The sequence below is a fragment of the Scomber scombrus genome, chromosome 15, assembly GCF_963691925.1.
Source record: "Scomber scombrus chromosome 15, fScoSco1.1, whole genome shotgun sequence".
NCBI classification, from domain to species: Eukaryota; Metazoa; Chordata; class Actinopteri; order Scombriformes; family Scombridae; genus Scomber; species Scomber scombrus.
The window spans coordinates 18,280,650-18,305,206 of record NC_084984.1 but is presented as its reverse complement, the minus strand read 5'-3'; the positions used below and the strand labels follow the sequence as shown (position 1 = coordinate 18,305,206).

General features: G+C 38.5%; 2 protein-coding genes across 2 annotated transcripts in view; both read right to left on the bottom strand.

The window, feature by feature from the left end:
* The window catches only part of igsf9a (immunoglobulin superfamily, member 9a), a gene marked incomplete in the record, with an annotated part of 57,265 nt that extends 46,865 nt beyond the window's left edge, over positions 1–10,400 (bottom strand). The window contains 3 exon segments of the mRNA XM_062434179.1: positions 1,077–1,277; positions 1,442–1,536; positions 10,151–10,400. Coding sequence (XP_062290163.1) covers positions 1,077–1,277; positions 1,442–1,502 — 262 coding nt within the window.
* A 1,220-nt stretch (positions 10,401–11,620) lies between these two features.
* LOC133995172 (transmembrane protein 230-like) lies at positions 11,621–18,664 on the bottom strand. The gene is made up of 4 exons (XM_062434486.1): positions 18,544–18,664; positions 15,783–15,897; positions 15,282–15,404; positions 11,621–12,580 (listed from the first exon to the last, which is right to left on the bottom strand). The coding sequence occupies exons 2-4, from the start codon at positions 15,882–15,884 to the stop codon at positions 12,440–12,442; spliced, it is 366 nt and encodes a 121-aa protein (XP_062290470.1). The 5' UTR covers positions 15,885–15,897; positions 18,544–18,664; the 3' UTR covers positions 11,621–12,439.
* Positions 18,665–24,557: the final 5,893 nt, after the last annotated feature.

Sequence of the window (24,557 nt, the reverse complement as noted above, 5' to 3'; positions counted from 1 at the left end):
AGAGAGACTCTGACAGGGGAAGGGGAAGATCTGAGCCACTCAGACATACTTTCCTTTTGTTCATATTAGTCCCATTGTTTGTGACTTTAAAGGATAACAGGTTCTACACAAAGGTATTCTTGGTCCATTGAGGATCCTTTTTCCCTTAGGACTCTCTTTGTTCTCAGAGCCGAGGGCAGAAAGTGCACAATAGACGATGATGCAATGAGAGAGATCTAGCTCCTTTACAAGAGTAGCTCCCACTGAGGCCAGTTTGAAAGGCAATCAAGGTGTGGTGGTGATTATACTCTGAGAAACAGATATTGTTGTCCTTTCCATTCTTTCCATTGAGGAAACAGTGACCTTAGATATGTTTAAACTGCTCTTATTCTTATAATGACGATTGACTGACTTCCTGCAAATAGACCCTGGCTTACAGATACCGATAATAACATCAATACTGACATTATATAAAACATATTACATATATTGGTAATTATTTTGTTCTTATTTCACCATAAACAATATATTCTTGATAATGATTATTAAAGAATTATGTCCAAGATATGTATCGAGCATATTTTACAATTGCGGAATGAACTTGCAAGAGCTCTCTGGTATCACAATGATGTATATGTATGTAATTGTGATACGGATTGTGAATTACCACAAACATATCTTTTCATTGTTCTTCCCTTTTACATCATTTCTGCATTGCCATTGCGTATTGCTTGGCAGCTGACATATTAGCTGATATGGATATACCTGTGATAAGCTACAATTACACCAATGTTTCAAAATTCAGCTGTCAAAATTCCATTCTTCACATACTTCACAACATGACATGAACACCACAGAAAACTGGCAGCAAGCTTTGATCATAATAAAATGGTATCACACCATACATAAACAAGGGTCTGGAAAAATAATAACCAGAGGTATTCCTCACATGCAGAGCAGGAAATAGCTAAGTATATTGGAACATTATATGCTGCTTTATACAATTATACATGATTGCAGCATTCACAGTAAACAGTGGGGAATGCAGATTACAATTTCAAATGCATTAAAAATTGATAATTTCCATAAATGCTTACCCTCATACTGTGGATGGACGCGAGGTGTGTGGGATCCAAATTTGATCAGGACGGCGATGTCCAGTCCTTGTCGAACCCATTCTACTACATGCAGGGACGCAGAGGACACACCTACTGGGTCTGACTGAGGAAAAATACACTCCAACTCCACCACACCTCCGACCTTTCCACGCACTTCCGAACTCGCACCTTCGATGGTAACTGTAGGGTCGTCAGAAGCAAAATGACACATTATTTTTTAGTTAATTACTTTACAGTCATATGTGATCAATTATGGACAATAATGTGCAAACAACTTGGATAAAATTAGCTGTAGGGACAGTGAGATGCAAATGTCTTTCTAATCATACGATGGAGATACTTACAAAATAGGCAAAGAACTCCCACCACAGTGCAAGTCTGCGAATATGATCTTGATGACCCCATATCTGTCACTCATACAACCTGCAGCATGTTCAATCTGTTGGCAAAAAGAGACACAATTGTCACAATCACATTACTTCCTTGGCTCCACACAAGAAGACAGCCATCTGTGACAGATTTCCAAACTAAAAAGACTATACAGCAGAGCTGCCACTTCTGTCATAATTTTACAGACAGGGGAGAGGAGCGCTTAGATTTTTTATACAGCTTTCCAATAACTGGAATTCATCCCATATCATTACACAAATGGGCAGAGCTGCTTCTGCTGCCAGAAAACTCCCTGGCTTTATATCCTTTTTCTGAAAGTAAGTGTCATAAATGTCACATAAATCTTTGGAGAGTCACGTGTGTAGCGACATCTAAGTGTTTTATTTAGAGCACATCAATGAAGACATTTGGCTGGAGTGGCCAGGAGAGTCAGCACTCAAGGACAGAGATGAGTCGAGCTGATGGGAGCGAAAGCTAGAGCAAGGCATCAAGGAGCTCAACTTAATGTCAAGCCACAGTGACCGATTCCACCTGGACGAACCAATCCCTGCTGCCATTTGTGTCAAGTGTGTAAACCAGAGCGAGGAAATCAACATGACAGGTGAGATTTAAGATTTAAAAAACTACTTCTTTACTTGTCCTCTAAGCTAAGCTGCTAATGGTGAAGGTCAGATTTGATAGGAAATGGGGTGATATCAGCTCTCTAACTACACCAACCAGTCTTCCCTCACTTGCTTTAGCCAACATTTACAATGACATCTCATTAAAATAAGTTAATTACAGGACACCAATGTAAGAGCAAAGGCTAATTTTTGGCAGAAATGCAAAAGAAGAATATTACAGGAGTGTTTGAACATGTCTTTATCCCCTCATAGGCAAACATCCAGAAATTCCAGAAATGGCTCTTTGTTAAATAGACATACGAGAGACGAAATTGCAGTTCCTTTATTTCCTTTATTTATAAAATGATCTCTTTTAGGGTTGTAACTCTTTTTTTGAGTGATTACATGTATGTATATATATATTTAAATCCCCCACATTGCTATCAGGTGAATGCATGTAAACACTGGTCACCAGCATGACCAACAAAAAAAATACCTACAACACACCTCAAGCTGGCCACCAGCAAGACAAGCATGAATGCCAGCTTAAACCAGCACCAGCAACATTGGTTCGTCACCAGCAAGACCAGCAAAAAAGTCCACAAACTCCAGCAAGACCAGCACGCTGACCAGCAAATTGTTCTATAATGATGACCAGTCCCCAGCAAAACCAACTTCGATGATCTATTCTGGGTTTCTCTGTTGTTGTTTTTTAGGCTAGAAATTTCTGTATTGCTTATGAATTAAAGTTTTCATTCATAACAGGGATATTTTGTTATTAGTTTAATTTTAACCCAAAGTACCATTACCACAATGTAATAATACAAGTTTTTAAAAAATTCAATATAATTGTGCATATTTTTTATAAGCTAATATTTTTTTGTATCTAAACCATACTGAGGTTGCTTAAGTCTTGACTATGTTGTTGATGGACACTTTCTCTACCACACTGCAAGGCACAACGGAAATGAAGGAGTCGCTCACAGCAGGAGGGAAATGTTGGCGGAGTTACAACAGCTCCAATGACAGCCCATAAAACAAGAGCCAAAAAAAAAAAAAAAGAACCAACATGAATCTTTTTGAGTGGGGGTGTGTGTGTGTGTGTGTGTGTGTGTGTGTGGGGGGGGGGGGGGTTAACTTACCATTTGTGAAATCTTCAAATTAGAAATTGGAGGTTACAGGTTGAGTGAAGGCACTTGTATCATTTCTGGCTGTTGCAAAATGGTAATGTACATTCATTTCTTAAATGCTACATTAAAGCAGTATGCTACAACTTTACTGTCCAGTGTCATTACAATCAGTCCCTGACTACACCTCAGCAATGTAAACATTGCAACATGAGGTCATGACGCGTCACAGATAACACGGCATGTACAGCAATAATAGCATTATAGGTAAGCTACACTAGACTTTATATTTAATATCTGCAGTGTTGCATACTCTATTGTGTTGGTCTGGATTTAGGACACAGAGAGCTTTCTTAAAATAAACGTCATAATGACAGCTTCAAATGGTATTGTTATTAAAAATGAGCCCCTTGTACAATAGTTCATTTTGTGAAGTTTCTTGTTAAACATTTAACTTTTAACAGGATAAAAGGTCCATTAATAATAACAATGTTAGCCTCAGTAGCTTTGGGTCGGATTAATGATGTCATCTTCAAATGATCTCTACACTTCCTGAATATGAAGAGTGAGCACAAATTCATCCCAGCAGCAGCACAGACCGTATCAGCTCTCCCTAACCATAACGCTTTTATGGGCTTTTTATTTTCAGGGCTGGGGCAAAGTCTGAACCGGTGAAAAACAATTACGCAGGCTGTCAACAGCTGCTGAACTTGCTCCAAACACACTCCCATGATTCAGCAAACAGCGCAGCATACACAGATTTTTCCACAAAGTCAAAGTCTAAATAAGAATCCCCAATCAGCGGTGCGTCTGCTGCCGCTCGCCGTCTTCTCGCACATCAACACACTTCTATTCCCTGCCTTCACCCGCCTGGCTTTATGCTAAACAGCACAACAGAGAGTTTATCCAAACTTATTACTTCTGAATTAGGTGCTGAGTGTTTACTGAGAGAGCCAGAGACGCCAAGGTAAAGCTTTAACATTATGATTGTGTTGCTTCTCATCTTCACACAGTGGGCGAGGATGAAAGAGCACACTCACACAAACACACACACACACACACACGCGCACACACACACACACACACACAATTAAGACTGCTTGCCATCATGACTAAGGAGTGGCGACTCTTCCCTGTTTGGCACATAATGGACAGATGCTCAGCATCTTCTCTTGGCTCTTCATTGACTGCCTCTTGTCAACTTGTAATGGATGGATGGAAATGATGAAGATGATGAAATGATGAAGGACTAAATACCCTATAATAATACTCATAATATCGGTGATTAAAGAAATATAACCAGACACCTCTACACCGCGTTTGGCATTCAAATGAAGTCTAGAGATTAATAAAAATGTTTATTTTTTCATACCTCTTACAAGGTAAGAAAAACAACAAGGCAATAAAGTGAAAAAACAATGGTATATATATATATATATATATACATATAAATCTGTTGAGGATAGTGAGCGAGAGAGTGAGCGAGAGAGAGAGAGAGGGAAAGTGTGGCGAACACAGCATGGAGAAAGATGAGAGGCAAAAGAATCTTGTTAGGCTGCAGGACATTTTCTGTCATTAAATCTGAACCAAAAAAAATCAGAGAGCTGTCGAACAAAGCGGCCTGCACAGGTGAAACACTCAGCCATGGTAACACAGATGGTCTCTAGACATTTCCCTCAAACGTATTCTCTCCATCCTCCGACACCGAGGACATGCATAAACATAAGCACAGTGACAGCACAGCACTCTGGAAAATGTTTTAAGCTATAATAAATGAGCCAGTGGCTCACAAAAGAAAGCACCCCGTCTCACGCAGATTTATCAGCTAACAGAAATAGAAATGTCAGTGACAGGCGTGCTGTTGAAATGCTGTGTTGTTGCCATTTTAATCTACATAAGGAGGGAAATGGGGAACAGCTGATTAATCGTGACCGCAGCACAGTAACAAATGTATCAGCTGTTCTGCATGCTCTTACCACGCCAGACTTGAAACCAATAGATAAAGGCTCCTACTCATTTGTTTACTGACCAAATTCCATTTCTTTCTAATGAGTATTTCCTATGCCCATGTTTGGTTGTGTCTATGCTGAAAACATGTCCTTTGTAACGTCCCAGGTATTGATTCAGGCAGCTAGAGGTACAGTATCGTTTAGGGACAGTGAAACGCAGGATATTTGTTTAGTGGGTTAGGATTTTTTCAGGGTTGTTTGAATCTACCGGCGAACTAAACTGGGGTGAGAGTGAGAGCAGAGAAAAAAAAACTTCCTAAAGGGAGCTGGGAAAGCAAAAATCATATACACACTTAAAATAGGGCTTTTCGATTAAACTAACAAGATCATAATGGCAAACACTGCTCCAAAAGCACCTCTAGAAACACTATAACATTTTCTACAGAGCTGCAGTAATCAGAGTTGAGACTTCAACTCAAGTCAGGTTTACAGGCCCCTAGATACTGTGCAACATGTGACGTCCAAGATTAATTTAATTGTCAATCCAAAGCCATAACCCCTTTATTACACTGAAACCAATGGGAGACCAATATCCACCAATGGCTGATTTACAGCTTTTGGCAACCAAAGCAATGCTGCATTCAAATTCTTCCATGAGAACTGTCACAAAACAGCTGCTGCTTATTATAATATAACCCATGTCAAGTTAATATGGCGCGAACTGACTGAAAATACACTTGCCAATGCAACACTGTGAGTCCCTAGTACACCACGTTGGCACTTGTATATCTATGCTCCATTGAATGATGGCCCTGAGAGCTCAACGCACTCCAGCTTTAGAAATCACATGCAAACAGACAAAACTCAAGCACCTGAAGAAAACATCAACTCCAACAGTTTGACAACCCATACTCAGCATTCAGAACGGTACTATAAATACAGAAAACACAACCAACACAGGCGTGCTGCAAATCGCACACAACACAAGAGAAATTAATTACAAAACAACTCAATTTGAACCTGGTAGTGAAACCTGGGATGCACTGCTTTAGTACATTCCATGAGTTCACTTTACTTAAGCATTCAGGGCAGTTTGGCAATCTGTCTTCGCTGTTGTACAATTGGAAAACAATGTAAATTGTGCTTCCTGTATTGGCAGCACGTCTCTGTATCTGGTGTATCTATTTAGTCCTCTCTCCTTGTTTTTCTGAATGCTGCACATATGCTGTTAAAATGGTGAAGATGTTTTGTACTTCTTCTTCTTTTATGACATTGCGTGTATTTGGATGTGTATTTCCATGTTGCGGTGCACAGAGATGTCAGGGCCATCATCCATTGCACCTTGTGTGAATAAAAAATTCTATTCACATCACAGCAGTATCCCAGTGTGTCTTTTTCCTGGTGAAAAGACGTTTAAAAAATGGCTATGGTCACATCTGAAAAGACATTCAAAACAGGTTCAAAAATGAAAGATGACTATTTGAAGATGTTGATTAAATGTTCACATTGACACCATATTTATCTGGTATTTGCAGTACTGGCTTTCAATTAAGAAATCTGGATGTGATTTCTGATGATAGGCTATTATTTGCCCATTATAGAGTATGAAAAAGGTCACTATTGCAAATTCTGTTGAAATATGGTCTAGCCAAGGAGGGTTTCCACACCAGGTCTCAAACTGCAGTCTCACAGGCCACAGACGACTGCACCGACCACTCAGCCAAAGGGTTCGGCTCAACCTGACATGCAGACCTGTAGCTATTTATACAGGCATGACACAGAGATAAACAAGAGTGGAGCAGAGGAGAGAGATGGAGACAAGAGATGCAACCTCGCTATACTACAAGTCCTGACCTGCGTGCTGTTATTTGACATGTTTTTCTTTTCTTTCTGAAAACAAGTAATAAACATTTTTGTACAAAATAACATCCACTCCTTGTGCTTTTCGGAATCGACTCCATCCCCACTATATATTTCCATATTTATGAAACATTAAATGTATTGAAATGATGTCTTTGTGTAGACCACATTTCGCCAACGAGTGCAATATGACTTTGGAGAAATACCTTCAAACTATTCAGTACTGTCTGTCTTTCAAGCTTCAACTGAAGAAATGATAGAAATGATTGAAACAAATGTGTCTTTTGTGACAAGTTGATGTTGATCTTACAACTGCATTTTAGCTGGTTAGACATTTAGATGGAATATCACCCAGTTTGCAACTAGAAATCAAGGATGGTACTCACTGGGATGATTCAGCAGATAATATATGTTATTATATCTCAAAACTGATACAGCGACACCAATTGCAACTGAGAGTTTCTTAGACAATTCTATCTCTCTGTGTGATGCAACGAACCTAAAAGACTGCTGTTATCACACAGTATTATAGGGGCCATTAGTCAGAAAAATGAAGACTAGAGACGTGACTTGAACTTGACTCCTGTAAGAAGTGATTGTGACTTGAAATCAAGAACATTGGGTCTAAAGTCTAAAGGTTTAAACTGTCTCAGCTTAAGAAAAAACACTATAAACACAGCTTTCAAAGAAACATGTCATTTTAATGGTCAACATTGTGACCTGAACTGGCCCTAGAAGACCTTTAAGCAATCCTTGACACAGTAAGCGTTTTATTATCAGTTTTAAAACTAGCTCCTCTGAACTCTGCTAGTTGAAGCGCCTTGAAAAGTCACGTCACAGTGTGCCGATTGCCAGATATCTTTCCCTGCTGAAAAATGCTGCTCACTGGCATTCAGCTCACTTTAACCCACCTCTGCAGCTCCTGTGTAATTGTTACTTCAGAACTCAAGTTCTTCCCCATGAGGTGCTCTTTTTTTTTTTTGTGCCCACTCTAAGTGGACATTTGATTTTTTTCATAGCATGCACATGGCTTAGAAAAGCCCATTTTCAAACTCTAACACAAGCTTTCCATCACAATAGGAGACCTGCGAGTGACTCGGTGGGATGTGCACTTAAAAGAAAATAGGACAGATTGAAAATGAGAATGAGGGGGGAAAAAGAAAAATAAAGAGGTTTCCACTGTGTGAATATTGCATCTCTATGCTGAGAGTACAAATATATCTCCTCCATGAATCAGTGAGTGGGCAGGGAAATACAGAACTGAAAGTCATGATCTTTTTGTTGATTTAATCCATGAAATTCAGTCACATACGGAAAAGAGAGGACGTCAAGGGGTTCAAAGTAAAGATGGGATAAAGTCAAGGGTACGTCTCAAGTCTCAAGTCAAAGCCCAAGTCAGAAACTGTCCTTGAGTTCAAAACAACTCACACCTTTCACCAAATTCAATGCCACCTCAAACAGCTGAACAAGAATTAAATGAATGATTGTGAAATGTTGTATTATTTTCCATTAAACAATCCCTTATTATTGTATTTATTATTATTTGTCACTTCCGAGTCATATGTTTAGCATGCTGCCGTCTGTATTTTGTCAACAACAACAGAATCTTTGCATATGAATCTGATAATAAGAGGAATCATCTGTTATCGGTCTGCTGCTCTGCCCTGTCAAAACCCACCTTTCCCTACAGCCCGTGATTGGCTGCTGTCGTATTTTATTCAAAGCCTATCCGAAGTCCAGGAGATGAGCAGTTTTCATATCATCATTTAATTTCATCTTTAGGTTTGGAGAACATATGAAGTGATATAAGATACATCCACAACTCCAAGTTCACTGCTAGGAGACACACTGGTCTGTGCAGAAGGTGTAACTCAATAGTATGAAGGTGTTACACTAGTTATCCTAATTGTAAAGGGTTAGGGTTAGCAGCAGCAGTATGTTTGGTTCATTTAAGTCTTTACCTTAAATTACAATAACAGTTTGTTTACATTTCTGCAAAGATGTACTGTGTTTTTCCTTCATTTTCTACGTTTCATTACGCTGTTCATCCACTCCCAGAGTCGTTAGGCATGGATCATTTATCACAGTGATCCCTATGTCTCCTATTACTTTGTCAAAGTTAAAATATTGGTGAGTAGTGACTCACTGCAGAACTTCCTCTCATACCACAGCAGGATTAGGAGTAATGCACTGGGATAAAGCATGCAACAAAAAAAAACACTGGTAAGGCCCTGATAGTGTTTTGCATCTATTCCAGTCTGCTGTAAGTGTCTGACTATGAAGTGTTTACTGCTTCTGGATGATTCAGGTGGCGTCAGGCAAATCCTTGTCCTTCACAAAAAAATCTACACTAAATCAATTTCCACTCACCTCCCTCTGATGATGTGGACTTTATGGGAAACTGTGCCCATCTGGCAACTCAGCAGACCCAATCAGAGCAGGACCAGAATTTAAAATCATTAAATGAACCTTGACAGGGTTATGAGAATATTTCTCCTATAATCTACCAAAGGAAGAAAGACTCTAGGCTTAATACCAAGTCAATGAACACAAAAACATGAGATTTCATCTCTCCCTGTCTCTACATATTACCGTCATTGCATGGGAAAGTTATACATGTATCCTTGTTAAATGTACTGAATAGGATAAAGACTGGACTTTGCTCCTCTGGACCATAAACCATAAAAACACATTTATGTGAATGCGTTTTCTGAATGTAATACATGTAAGATTTTCATAAAATTACATTAAACTAGTTTGTATGTCTTTTGAATATGATAATAATTTAATAGAAAGACAGGCTTTCGAAGCAAAAGTTCCAGTTTCCTATACATACTATCTTTTCTCTGCTTTTCAATAGTGTTAAGGGTTCAAAAAGCTGACTGCTGTTGAATTGAAGCTCCTCAGACTTTCTGTCAGTTTCACGTTTCACGTTATAATTTTTTTTTTTTTAAACCCGTAGAAACTTCATTACTAACGTTTAAATGCATGACACAGTTCAGATTGAGGCGAAATTTCGCACTCCCCGGTATGAGCTCGCAGCTTTCATTTTTCATCCTTTTCAAAGCTGCTGGAAGTCAGAAACACTTCCACTAACATTAACTGGTTATTTTCCTCCATCCTACCTGTAGCTCGGTTACTGACAGCCGCTGTGAGGCTTCCTTAAAAACACATCCCTCGTTAATTCCTTATAGTCCAACTCCTGCCTCAGCGTGGTGCGTTTGAGGAGCAGGTCACTGTCTGGCAAACTCAAAGCAGGCCTTGTTCCTCTGTGGCTTCCCAAGATACCTGAAACATGAGCGGTTTTCTTTCTTTCTTTTTTTAAAAACCCCGTAGGCAACAGGTGTTCATTTCACGTACAGGTAACAGTGAGGCATCGACGCACTTGCTGCTCCCTTCTGGCCATGGATAGTCCAACCTCCCCCCCTCTATTCCACTCCTCCCTCCTCTGGCTGCTGCTGCTGTTTCCTTGTTGTGTTCAAAACTCTCAAACCACATCAAACTAAAGTTACCCACCACACATAATGTTTAAACCAATACAGATTTAATACAAGTGTTTGTTTGTGCAGCTAGAGGATGAAAATATGTTCTTTTTTATGCCCTTAATCCCCTGATGGCTTCCAAGTTAGCACTAACCACAAGAGGGTGTCCTTTACCTGATGTTGGTGGCCAATCCAGGAAGCAAAGTCACACTTACTGAACCTGTGAGTCAAACTAAACATTAATTAGTAAATTACATGTTTTGTTATTATTAAAGTGGAGGGGAAAAATGGACTTCCAAGCATATTAACATCCTTCCAAACAGTATCAAAGATTCAGGAATGACAAAGAAATAAATTGCTCCTTCTTTGACTCTCATACTAGAAATGCTTTCATGTTTGGTTCTGATAATATTCTGTTTACTTTCTGTTTTTTGTAAATGTCTCCTCTGAACAAGCAAAAGAAAAAACAACCCTGATTAAAAAGACTGCAGTGGATACAAAGTATGTAATCCATTTGTTTGTCTTATGTAAATTTACTTGTAGACTCCTATTTCAATTGAAACAAATGTTACTTTCACATGTGTCTATTGATTTCCTGCCTGTGTGCCTGTTTGATTTGATTGTTGCTTTGTGTGAATAACTTTGTTGAAAGGATTAAGGTTATTACTACTATTATTAATTCAAGATTTATTACTAATCGTGTCTCAAATAACTTTAGAAGAGATTTTCAAAGTCTGAGACTGTGGGCCTCCCCTCAGACAACACTTAGGTTACTTGCTTAGTTATTTGAGCCCATTGACACTCAACAATTGAGGAAAAATATTCTGATATTGCTGTTTGGTATACTTCAGACTACACTAAATCCATAAAAAAATGCCTGTCTGAATGTATTAATTAGTTTCTGACTCTGAAAAAGTGGGGAAACAGACACATTTCTCTTTAATCAACTCACAAACATTTTGGTTATTCTATGTACGATCTCCTTTTGATAACCAATGTAATATTTTTTCACTTCCATTCACTGAGGCCCACCCCCCACTGTGAAAACCTCTGCTTTTGAGAATGAGCCTGTCTGTAATCAACAATCACTGTAAAGAAAACTCCAGATTCTAGTTCAGATGTCTAAATTGATTTTATTTTAAATCAAGCAAATCTATGTAAAAATACATCTTTCTTAAATATTTAAAATCAAGTGTATATGCACATACATTAATACTTCATACAGAAAATAATACACCTCATTCAAAAATATACTATACTTTGACAAAGTCTTCAATCTTTGGATGGTAGGGTGAATATAATCAGGGGAAATATAACCTCCAAGGGTTTTTAGTCATGTAACAGACTACTGATATAGTTAAATATTTGCTTGAGATACACATTGAAACAGCTGTGCAACTGTGCACAAGGATTCTCAGTTTAATACGTCATGGATGTTGTAGTACATATAGTAGTACATGTAGCAGTTGTAAGTTCAAGGCATCTGTGTCATCTCCAGAAATGTTTTCACCTCTCATCCAAGCTGTTACGATTTCTTAGATGAGCTGCGAGTGTTGTATTACGGCAAGATGTCACATTTTTGTTGCAGGCGAGCAGCTTGTCTGACATCCTGTACTCACTCATACAGTGTTTGGTTGACTGTCGATATAAAGTTGAATGAAGCCTCTGAAGTTTGCCAGGCTTTTGTGTGAAGAGCAGAGCAGGCAATAAAGAATACAGGATAATAATTTAAAAAATCAACAGTTCAGTTAAAATGCTGCATGTTGCACCTGTGGGTAAACAGGGGGTCTCCATGGCAGCACAGTGTTGAATATTTAACTGTTATGTTACATACATTCAGTAACTCGGAGTAAACAGCAGGCAAAAGTGTCAACATACAAAGTACAGCAAATGGAAGGGGATATTCCACCAATCAGTAGCTGCCATTTTGGCTCAGTCGCCAAAATCTGGGATGTCATCATAGGAGTAACCCCGGTAACCTTTGGCGGCGTAGTAGGCGATTCTCAAATGGTAAAACCCAGGAAGGAAAACAAGGAGGCCAATGATGATGACAGGAATGGTGCGATCTGGATGCTGAAAATATACAGACAGACAAAAAATGGATCTATTACTTAAATCTCCTGCAGCGCTTTCAAACCTGGAAGTCAGTTGTAATAAAACCAGCTTCTTCTTTTTTTTTTTTGATTCTTCTTACTTTTTTCCTTTTTTGAGAGACGTACCGGAAAAGTTTCACTTTCTCAAAATCAACCCTTGGCTGAACTCCTCACAGCTCACAGACACGCAGCCTTTGATGAGGGAGGTCACAAGCCAAAGAGCTCAGGAACCATTAATCTAATATATGAGTGTGTCAGACGCACTATTTTACTTACCGCTGTGCTCCTTTAACATGTGTAAACAAACACGATTTAGTGGAATATTGTACTAGAGGTGCTGGAGGAAAGCATCAGTGTCTAATGTACTCAGCAGGCTTTGACATACTTATCTCCACGTCGCCTGCCAGCACAACGTAAACATCCTCTGAATGAAAAGGGTGTGCAGGAGGCACAAAAGCTCAATGACTTCATCTGTCTGAGATCTGGGTTCATTTAAAAGCATCAGTCATTTCATACGCAGGCCAGCTAACCACCAGGAGGCAAAGGCAGATTCTATCAATGCCAAGTGAGGTGTTTCATTTCACCAGCAGATGGCAGTCTTGTGCACTGAGTCACTGTAGCTCTCACTGGTTTTATTGAAAGATGTACTGTTGCAAAGGCCAAGGCAATGTCTATCCTCCTTGTAGTTTTGAGGGACTTTAAACATTATATTATATGCCATGTGAAGTAGTATTTAAAGGGGTAGTTCACCCAAATTACAAAGATTTCGAAAGACATGAAAAAATATGTGGCTAGATTAAGTTAGACACAAACTTTTCTGAGCTGAACTCTGAAGTTTCATATTTGAGTCATGTGACGACAATCGAGCCATGAGAGCTGAGCAAATAACATCAGCTGATTCCAGGTTTATTTTAAATCAAGTATCTTCATTTTCAGTGTCTTGATACATTTTGGGAACTCCACCCTAAATTCTTTACATTAAAATAAGACCTGTGTTACTGGCATCAACAATAATTAAAATAATTAGTCCAATAATAAACAATTTGTGAAGCAAAGGGTTAAAAGGCTTCAACATGAGTTTAATTTCCCTTTTATTTGGCTCCGCAGTGTGTGATTGTGCCTCTCCAAAATGTTACATATCCATTTTTGGATGAAAGGAAATCGATATCTCTGGTGCATCCTTCACTCTGAATAACCTGAAAAAACCACACACACACACACACACACACACACACACACACACACACACACACACACACACACACACACACACACACACACACACACACACACACACACACTGTGCAGTTGAAACCTGAAACGATTAAAACACATTCTTTCAACCCCAAACTCCTACAACTTCATGCAACAAAAGCTGCTTGCATCTCATTTCCTTATTATCCATTGCTCGAACGTTGTGTAATTTGAGGTATTAGATATGCTATTTTAATTTGTGTGGGCTAATTGGCAAGTCGACGGCTCCAATACTCCGATGCTGCCTTCATGTCAGATCATATTTTCTGCAAATACAATCTGCAGACTGGAAAGAAACATTCACATTAACCTCCTACTGATAATTACAAATATAATACGGGCAGACTCGGTTATCTCCCACATGGAGTCGTGAATTTAGGAAGCAGGAACCACAGCAGGGGATCCGATAAAGTTGGCACTTGAAGATGCTAAATATCAAAATCATTAGTTATATTCAAACACACACAGAAGCCGCCACTGCCAGGAAAAGCAATAGTGTGGCTGAAAACTGGCAGCAGGGCAATAAAATGTCAGGACAAGTGTTCAATTACAGCTATTTTAAGACAAGATTAACTGCAGAGTGAGTGTTTTAATTACTGCTTGGGTTGATATTTTGAATTAGGGCTCGGTAGCACAGCTTAATAATTTTTGGTGCAGACTGAAACATTATCAGAGCACAGAGCATCGGAAGCTGCCAAGTGCTGAAAGCTGGCATTGTTTATGTATTCTTGTTTACTTATTATTCATTGAGTATTTAAATCAAACTGTGGTAGATTTCAGACTACTCGAAATTAGGCAAAGTTCTTGCACAGCTGCAAGTGTTTAGACTGAACATTTAACATGGATATTAAAAAATAGTTATGTAAGAAAATATGTAGGTACATATCAAAAACTTAAATGTTGCATAGTGTTAACCCAAACCCTAAACCTAACCCTAACCCGGTCAGTGATGGGGGATCCTGGTCAGTCTGTTATTGTTCTTTGTGTCACTTTCTATTACTTGTTTTCCTCCTCTTCTTTTTCTTTTTTAGATTGTCTTTCTGTTTTTGTTCTGTCTTTTGTCCATATGAAAACAAAAACATAAACAAAGCTTCTACTGTTCACATATTGGAGCATAGACATAAACAGAAATACATCTTCCAAACAGACAGGAGGCAGGCAGCTCAAACAGCTGCATTTTTGTCACAAATGGATTTTCTGGAGATTTATATTCTGGGAAATAGCCAGTATGGGTTTTTACTGTCAGTTGTAAGGAACTCAAACATTTCTGGTGACACGCTTAACAATCACTTTTTTGGCAACGGAGCAAGAAATCGGATTTCAATTCACACGCTGGGGACAAATAACAACGATATTGACTCCGGACAGAATCAAGTTATAAACTAAAGTAATCTCCCATTTTATAGCATTTAACTGACCAAACTCACCTCAACCTTTATGGTTCCTGACAGGAGAAGGGAGCCGAAAATTATCAGTAAGGAGCCGACCAGAAACAGGAATATTGCCAGTGCGATCGCCTTGTACGGGACCTTTGGCGGGCTTTTCTTGAACTGTAAAGCATTAAATTGCACAACATTACACATGGAATTCAGTTATTTGAAGGGGTTTGCACCATAATGGTTAATAATGGCAAGTTGTGGTGCTGTTTCTAGATAGCATTAATAAATATTAGAACAGACACAGAGAGACAGAAACAAAAAGTTGATGCAACTCGTTCTTTGGCAGGCAGATAATCATATCTACTCTGCTATAATCACAGGAACACTTCCAGCAAACCATTAAATGGGATTTGCCTCACGTTAATTGCCTGTGTAAAAGGTTTACCAATTACCACGCTATTGAACGTTGCATAGAGCAGCATGACACAACATCAGAGATGATGACAGCTTCTTTTTTTTTTTGTTGAAAGAAAAGGAACTTTTACACACCTGTAAGTCTATGTAACCGTCATCATCAGCTGCCAACCGTGAATACTTGACCTTGTTGTTGGAAGCTCCGGCAGCCAACATGTTGCTTCTGGTCGCTTTCATTACGGTGTGGGAGCTATTTGGAAAGACAGACACATTAACAATACATCCAGAAACATTAAAGTAGCTATCACGGTATAAATAGTATGTCAAAATCTAAAAAATAAAAAAAAAAGTATATATCGCCTCGCAATAATAACATCATATCACCCAACTGTGCTTTGATCAAATATCAGCCAAAGTACACATTCCAAAAGCTCGAGCATACTGAGAGTTTAATGAGCAGAAGATAGTCGTCCCCTCTTTTCATTTCCACTGCGTTCCCTCTGCTCAACGTGTAAACACTGCACTGACATTTTCAGTCAACCTCTGACTAAACCTTTCCATTTCCCTTCATTTTAAACCTTGAAACTGTGGCGAGATCTCCTACTATTTCTGTTTTAAGTGTTAATTAGTCATATCAGATGTTTTTTCCCTGCTAAACTTTTTTTTTTTTTTTTTTAAACCTTTAAGCTGAACAATGAGTCTTTAGATGAGGTTTTTGGGGGTTTTTTTCCCACCCTTCAAGCAAGCCATAAGCACACAGCGGGTAAAAAGAATCATTTCAAATTATCTTTCTGTTGAGAGAAATTCGTTTTAGTTAGCTTAATGAAGACAATTTACTCATAAATTGGATAGATTATGACTGCTTCATCTGATGCAGCATCCACACACAAGCAGGGAGAGAAACGAGAAGGAAAAAAAAGACGAGTATACTGATCTGCCCCAGAGGGACTCAGAGAAGCGCGACTACACATGTGATGGGATCTTCCTCGAGGCCAAACCTTTATTTATGTTGGGAGATTTTGGCTCTATGCATCGTTGCACTTGAGCCCCCCCACGGGAGGCAAAAAAAATCCATGAATAAAAAGCTGTTGTTCCAGCTCTAGCAGAGTACGGAGGAGCTTTCAGAAACACTGTGGGGGTTTTTTTGTGTTTTTTTTTTTGGCTGGCAACTGTCATCATCATCTCACCACAGCGTCTCTCTGATGAGGAAAGCTCCAGGTTATAGCTGTTTGTGAAGTTGCAGCGCTCACTGCAGCAAGGGAATACTGTGGATTTAGCAAAAACGGAGGGGTGTTTTTGAATGTCCCTCTATCCCCTGGAAAAAAAAAAACCAAAACAAAACATTTGCAGCTTTGCATGAGAGCTAAAAATATGTGGGAGAATTCATTAGTATTCATATCGATTGGTTACAGAGGGAGAGACAAAACATTTGAGCAAATACTTTTTCACAAAACTGTCTTGATGACATTGAAATAAATTATAGAAATTCTCAAAATCTTGAGAAACTCTGCTGGAGGAATGAACACCATTCTTCAAAAAGATTTCACCTCATTTGGTGTTTCCCATAGTTGTTCAGCAAGATCTTAAGAGGAGCAGTGAGGGGATCATGTTGCTCTGTTATGCTGTTGGGGGCATTTTGCTGCCATGGTTTTGGTCCACTTGTCCCCTTAGAGCAAAGACTGACTGTAAATCAGTACAAAGGTGTTCGGAGTGATCACCTTTATCATATGATGAAACATTTCTATCCTGATGGGAGTAGTCTCTTCCAGGATGGCAATGCCAAGTGGGGTCACTGAATGGTTGGATGAGTGTGAAAATGATGTGAATCCTATGCTAAAGCATTCACAGTCACCACATCTCAACCTAATTGAACGCACATGGCAGATTTTGGACTGACGTGTCAGACAGCGCTCTCCACCACCATCATCAAAACACCAAATGAGGGAATATCTTGTGAAAGAATGATGTTCATCCCTCCAAGAGAGTTGAGACACTTGTAGAATCAATGCCAAGGAGCACTGAAGCTGTTCTAAGCACTGCACCATACTAAGACACTTCATGTTGGTTTTTCCTTTCATTTATCACCCGTCTGTGCATGGTGTGCTTTAAAGGCCAATTCTAATATTCAGACTAAATGTCAATGTTTGGAGGAAAAAGGAAAGAAAAATTAAAACACAATACAGGGATTTAATATTTCTACATCAGAATTATACCTTGGCAGTGTGGAACACGACGAAGGTAAGATACATTTTACTAATTTTACAGTTAATTGAATAGAAAAAGAGTCAAAAATCCAGGCAGCCCTAGTGCCCTTAAAACAGGTTACATGCACACAGTATGTTTTATACAGTGTGGCAGTTGTTTACAGTATTTAAGCATTAGGTATGTTTTGTAAATGACATTGAGCCTATGTATTCTCATAATGAGCTGGATTATTCTAATGTGATTACACGTACTAATACTGCATGAGCAGTTATTATTACAATATGCTGCAACTGTACCTTGTCTTGCCATCAAGTAAAACAAAAGAGTTACCCTCACCAGAAGTGTGAGTCGCTGTTTGAAGTCACAATCCTCTATTTATTTCTGCTATCCACAGTCACTTTGGCATATGGCTAATTACTGACTACAGTGAATTGGTCAGCACTGTGCATTAATGACAATGTGTAGCTGAGGATTTAGTCCACCAAACAAGTACAAATGGAAATGTTAACAACTGAGCGAGCTGCCAACTCAACCAGCTGCTTTGCTTGTTTATAGAACGTCTATTGTTTAACATTTGCACCTAATTAGCTGGAGCATTAGCTTCTTACAAGTTAAGCTATCGCAGACAAACTGCGACAAGCTGCGTTGTGTGAATACACTCGTTTAAAACTTCTCCTACTTCCTTTCTTACCTAGACTTGAGGTCGAGGGAACCTCGTTAATGTTGTTTTCCTCCACTTTATGTTGCCACATCTACAGTATCACATTGTTCTCATTGAAGGAAATCTCCGCCAACTTCCTTATTTTCCTCAAGTGCGCCTGCGCAGAAGGAGTTTGTCCTGGTTCTTGTTCCCAGGTTTCATGTCAGAGTGATACATCCACAACCAGCCTGATTAATGTGCAAATACTCAATTATAAGTTAAGGTACTGCATTTAAAATTTCAGTAAAAGTACACATGTATTATCAGCTAAATTGAGTCCAAAGTATCAAAAAAGACTTATTTTTAAAAAAAAAAGACTGTTATTTTACTGGGTACAATTTTAACACATTTCATTCATGATATACTGTAAATCAAATGCATTTGTTATATTCAAGTGAATTACATGATAACATATTGTTGGGTAGTGTAATCCAAACTACTTCTCATATATAAAATGATCATTGACTTTGTATGTAAAATATTGCAAAATAATTGGTAACCTCGCTGTCCTTTACTTGAATTAAACAAGAAATGCAACAATGTGCAAGTACACCATTAGGAGTAAACATTTTACATTTCAAATCTTACTTAAAAGTACAGACATATTAACAGCAATATGTACTTTAAGTAGTAAGTAGTCTATTCATCATGCAGGATGTCAACTGTGAGTGGTTTATTTCTATAAATTGAGTCTGTAAAATCTTAATCTATAAGGTTACAAGTAACTGTAGGTGTCAGATGAATATAGTGAAATAAAAATACAATATTTCCCTCTAAAATATAGTGGATTGGAGGCATAAAATAGCAAAAGTGTGTTAATACTAACGTACCTCAAAAGCTACACTTATTGAGTAAATGTACTTTACTTACATTCCCCCACTGTTTAAAGGTATAAAGTAGAATAAAATGGTAACAATTAGATATATTTCTCAAAACTGCGAGCCCAGTATTTGAGTAAATGTATACATTTACTCAAATACTTAATAAAACAATTGCTAAGACTGTCTAACTGACTAAGATAAGGATCTTCACTGCACTAAAAGGCCCAGCCATGCAGCCCTCCATAAAACAAATCCTTATGTTTCTTAAAACTATTATTCTTTTTGATACATTTCCATTACTCTCTTTTATGTGTAGCTTCATGCCAATTCTTTTATTTTAAACTCAATTTCATATTTCCTACTCCCTTCTGTAATCATATTGTAGTCTATTTACGGAATGGCTGCTCAGCTGTTTGGTTAAGCAGTAATAAACTGTACTTGAAACCACAAAAAGATCCTTCAGTTTAAGCTTTCTATCAAGAAGATTGCCTGCCCTGACAGCCAATGAAGCCGAAGGCCATTACTAATGTTTCTGCAGAATTGAAGAGATGAGGCACAGTTCTTATAAAAATACATTCATTCAGTATTTTCACCAGATTTATATGTGTGCAATGATAGTAAGATACTTTGTGAGCTCTGTAATACAAAATAAATATAATGTAGCCTTTACAAGAATGTTGAAACTTTGGTCTGCATGAAAGCCTTATGTAGTTATGTGATTGTACAGCAGCATAGAGGTAGTTCACAAGTGTGTGCCTATATGTCACTGTCAGTAATACATTTCCATAATCTCCCCTTGAAATAGCTTGCTTGCTGGTGTGTAAACTATTTATAACAACCTGACTCAGAGAAATGCAGTATGTTTCAATCCAATCATATCATCAGAGGGAAAAATGTTCCTAATGAACGCTTCGCTGCTAAACTAATCTTAACAGCCTGTGCAGACTATCAGCAGCATCAGCCACAATCCTCCGGGCAGCATCAGTGGGAGTCAGAATCAGATAGGAAGAGGAAGAGACCCCACGTAGCTCGAGTAATATTGATACAATTATAAATAATTCATCTTTAAAAATACAATGCAATGAAACTGCATTTGCAACTTACTAACATAAGAGATCTGGGTTATGTTGCATTCTTATGTTATATTTAACTAGTAGTACATAGAGTGTATATAGAAAAAAGAAATAAATAAGGTGACATCAATTTCATAATAATAGCATCTGCTTTTGAATAAAAATGGTCTATATAGGCTGAAAAAGAAAAAAAACATCATTAGAAGCAGATCCTGAAGTCAGTGCATATTTAATTTGGGTAGCCATCCCTCATTCGCATCATCCAAATAACTCCATGGCAACCACAACAACACCATTTTTGGAAGCCGCTGGCAATAAAAGGACCTGAGGGAGACAAGCCGTTTGAGCCTGGAGTCGACTGTCTTTTTCTGATGGCGGGAAACCAAGAATCTTCATTAATAACTCTTACTGTGCTCACATATGAACTCTGTTATCATAAATAATAGAGTCGCGAAATACAGAACAGTGGAAAAAAGCTTTGTATCATTACCTTCACCCACGCCATTACTGCTGGAGTGAAATACCATGAACACTCCATATGACATATCAACCACATTCCTTTCTTTTTATATTTCATGAAAAAACGCACCATACTGCTCCACAACTGAGAAATGTATGAAGTGTATTAAAATCTTTAAAAAACTTAAATTCAAGTAACACCTCATCAGAAAGCACCTGTCATAGCTTTAAAAAAGTAGCAGGAACTTTCAACTATATCACCAGCATTTATTCTTTTAAAGAAGGAAACTTCATAAACATTTGACAGTAGTAAACTTTCTTCATTATTTGATACTGTACCTACTCACATACAGTCTATAATAAAGCTGAATACAATCAAATGAACAGCAAATGTTCCTGTTTGAACTCAGGGTACACAGCGAGCATGCCTTGAAACCATCAATCAAAGACCTCATGGCATTTTAATAGCACAAAGCTCACTTTCTGTCGCTGATCATCAGAAAGTGCTGAAAGTTGCTCCTAAAAATGATTACCACAATTGATGCCAAGGTGCTCCAGCTACCATGGAAAATATTACATGGCGTGCACCAGCCTATTCTTTATATTCACAAGCTCCCTCTGCTGTTCCAGGCAGCAGCTTTAGAGAAAAAAAAACCCCTCCTGAGATGTAAACGATGGTTCGCCTGCTGTGGCAGAGCTGGCAGGACATCCCGTTCCCCTCGACAGGACTATAATGCACCACTGATGTATTGCGTGGTTTTGTTCTGCTCATTGTTTTTTACTGTAAAGGTGTTTTATCTTGTTACAACAAAATGCATTCACAATGCACAAATGCATACAATTTTCTACTCTTCTTCTATCAGTGAGTACAGAACACATTTTAAAAACACCTCTCAGTTTAATGCCATACAAAAAATTACCACCAAGGTGAATCAAACTTCTCTAAAACAGTTTGCGTAGCAGTTAATGCATGGCTGTTGTAGTAGTGGTAGCTACTAGGTATACCTGGCAGTGGAGTGTACGTTGTGATACTGCAGAGTTATGCATAAACATACTGCAGTATGATATGATATGCACACAGCCATGCACCCCCATGTTGTATGTAGGTGTGCTGGCACTGTACTGTATATGTTGGGATAATACAAATGTATGGTTATTTCGTCTGCTGTGTTTAATTACTGACCTTTGGATTGTGATGGTGGCGGTGGTGGGTTAAGGCTTAATTTGTATTTTAAATGTGTTGCAGTTGTCCATCTACATGTTAATCATAAGAATATATTCATGGAAAAGTTAATAAAGCACTAATTGCAAATGAATTAATAATGTAAAAATGAAAATGGAAATTAAAAATTTTGCTAGAATCAATACAATATCTTTGTTTTCACCATTTTCACGTCTCAAAATTAAACGTCTAATAAATCCAATCACCAAGTGAATGCTATTTGCCCCGAGAGACAGACCTATTTGATGATTCAAAGTAGACATATACAAATTGGAAGAACCAGTTACCTGTGTGCTTATTCAAATAAATGAAGCAACCACAGTATTTGCAGCAATCAATAGGACTTTCCTTAAGTTGGCCTAACCAGGTCTCTGCCATTAATTGCGTGCCATGGGCTGTCTTCCCATTTCATTTCCATATGAGTTTTTTCCTCTCGTTGTCCCGACGGTTGATGTATCCATCCTGTTTTCTGTCAACCCCAGAGGCTTTATAAGTTAATGAAACAAAAGTGCTCATTTCAAATTCCATTTGCCCATCTGTAAGTGCATTCCATGATTAATTGGACCCACCATATCATTTTTCCCAAACAAGTCCCCTGGTATCACAGGCATCCACCATGCATCTCTGCAGAGTCCTGTCCAGCACAGGAAATCAAATTAGAATTGACATCATTTCTTTGAAACGCCTACTACACCGTGTCTACACAGGGAGGGAAAACAGCGTGTCATACATTTGATGGATGTAAGTGCACCACCGGCCTCTCTTTAAAAATGAACTGCGGTCTAGGGGGCCTGCAGAGAAATGTGCATCAGTTTCAGAGCTCAAGCTTCTGCTACTTGTGTGACAGCAGGTCAGGGCATTACACAGGCTACTGAACACACTGGAAAATGAAAATGCATGCCTGCTGGACCCACAGCAAGAGGTGTAGGATGTTTCAATGACATTTTCAAAACTGTGGATTATTAACTGCTACTCAATACCTGAGACCTTAAAGCTGCATTCGTTGAGTTCTGGTCACAAGGGGGCAGAAGAGATTCAAAATAACCTGACAGAAACACAACCCAGACATACTATCACTTGTTGTAGTTGTTATGGCTAAAATGTGAACAAACATTTACCTATTGCACACATAGAACAAGCCTTCATTTGGAGTTTCTGTCCACTTGATGATGAATGTTAATCTAATATTTAGTTTCCCACAGAATTTGACTGTCTGCCTCTGCTTTCTCTGCCAGCTGCTCACTAACTTTGTTTTTCTGCTTTTTGGATGCTGGGCAGGTAGCGTACAATGGTATTTTATCAGAGCTGCCTGCTGCAGCTGGTGCTGGGTTGAAAAGAGCAATGAGAATGAACCATACAGAGAATGTGCCTAAAATGTGACCCAAAACGATGTGCTAAAAGACACTAAATAGCTCACTAGATTTGCAGAGTTGGGTAATAATTCTCTACGGGCGCAAGCAACCTTTACATTACATATTTTATTAGACAGCACACAATAACATAAATTGTGTTTGCCTATGTCACTGAGCATCTATTTGCAGGCATTTTGCAATAAGGCAGAATATAATTATAACTACACAAACTTTTTGGAAAGTTTTATATTGAGTTTGGCAAGCAAATATCCAGCCCCTGCAGACAGTAGTGAAACTGGAAGTATAACTCCCCTTTTTAATAGCCTTGTGCACTGAGCAGTTGAAGAATGACTCACAGAAAAAGGAAAAAAGGAAAAAGCCTAGGAGCAGTTAACCAAGAGCTGTGTGTGCGCCGGTCATCAGTCGCAACCAGGATATCAGTTAATATGTGTATAGAAACAATCTGAACTTTCTCAGGAAAGGTCATAAATAATAGTTGTATTTGTGGTGAAATGAACAAAGCTTAAAGGATAAATTCACAATTTTCTCAAAAGAACAGTCAAGTGCCTGAATGCACACTGAAAGAGAATTTGCTCGGTGTAATCACTCCTGTTCAAACCAGCCAGTAAGTGCACTTTCAATGTAAGTGATGGGGGCCAAAATCCACAGTGTATCTACACAGTCATTTTGTGCAAAAATGCAGTTGAAAGTTTATTTGAAGCTTATTTGAGGCTTCAGCAGTCTGGTGTTAGTCATGTCAAGTGGATATCTGCCACATTTACAGTCTTTTTAGCATCCAATTTCTTCTTTGTGTTTCCCTGTTGAGCTGTAGTGGAAGTATAGTACCAAAAAGAGAGACATAGGCACTAAAAAGACTGTAACTTTGAAAAATATCCACTTGATTTGACTGATTGTGGGTTTGGCCCCCATCTCTTAAATTGTAAGGTGGTTGTTACCATTTGTTCATATGGATACCTGACTGTTGTTTTTAAGACAGACAGACACAGAATTGTGAACCTGTTCTTTAATGCCTGTGATATTTTCTTATATTTTAAACATTACATTACACACATTTGTG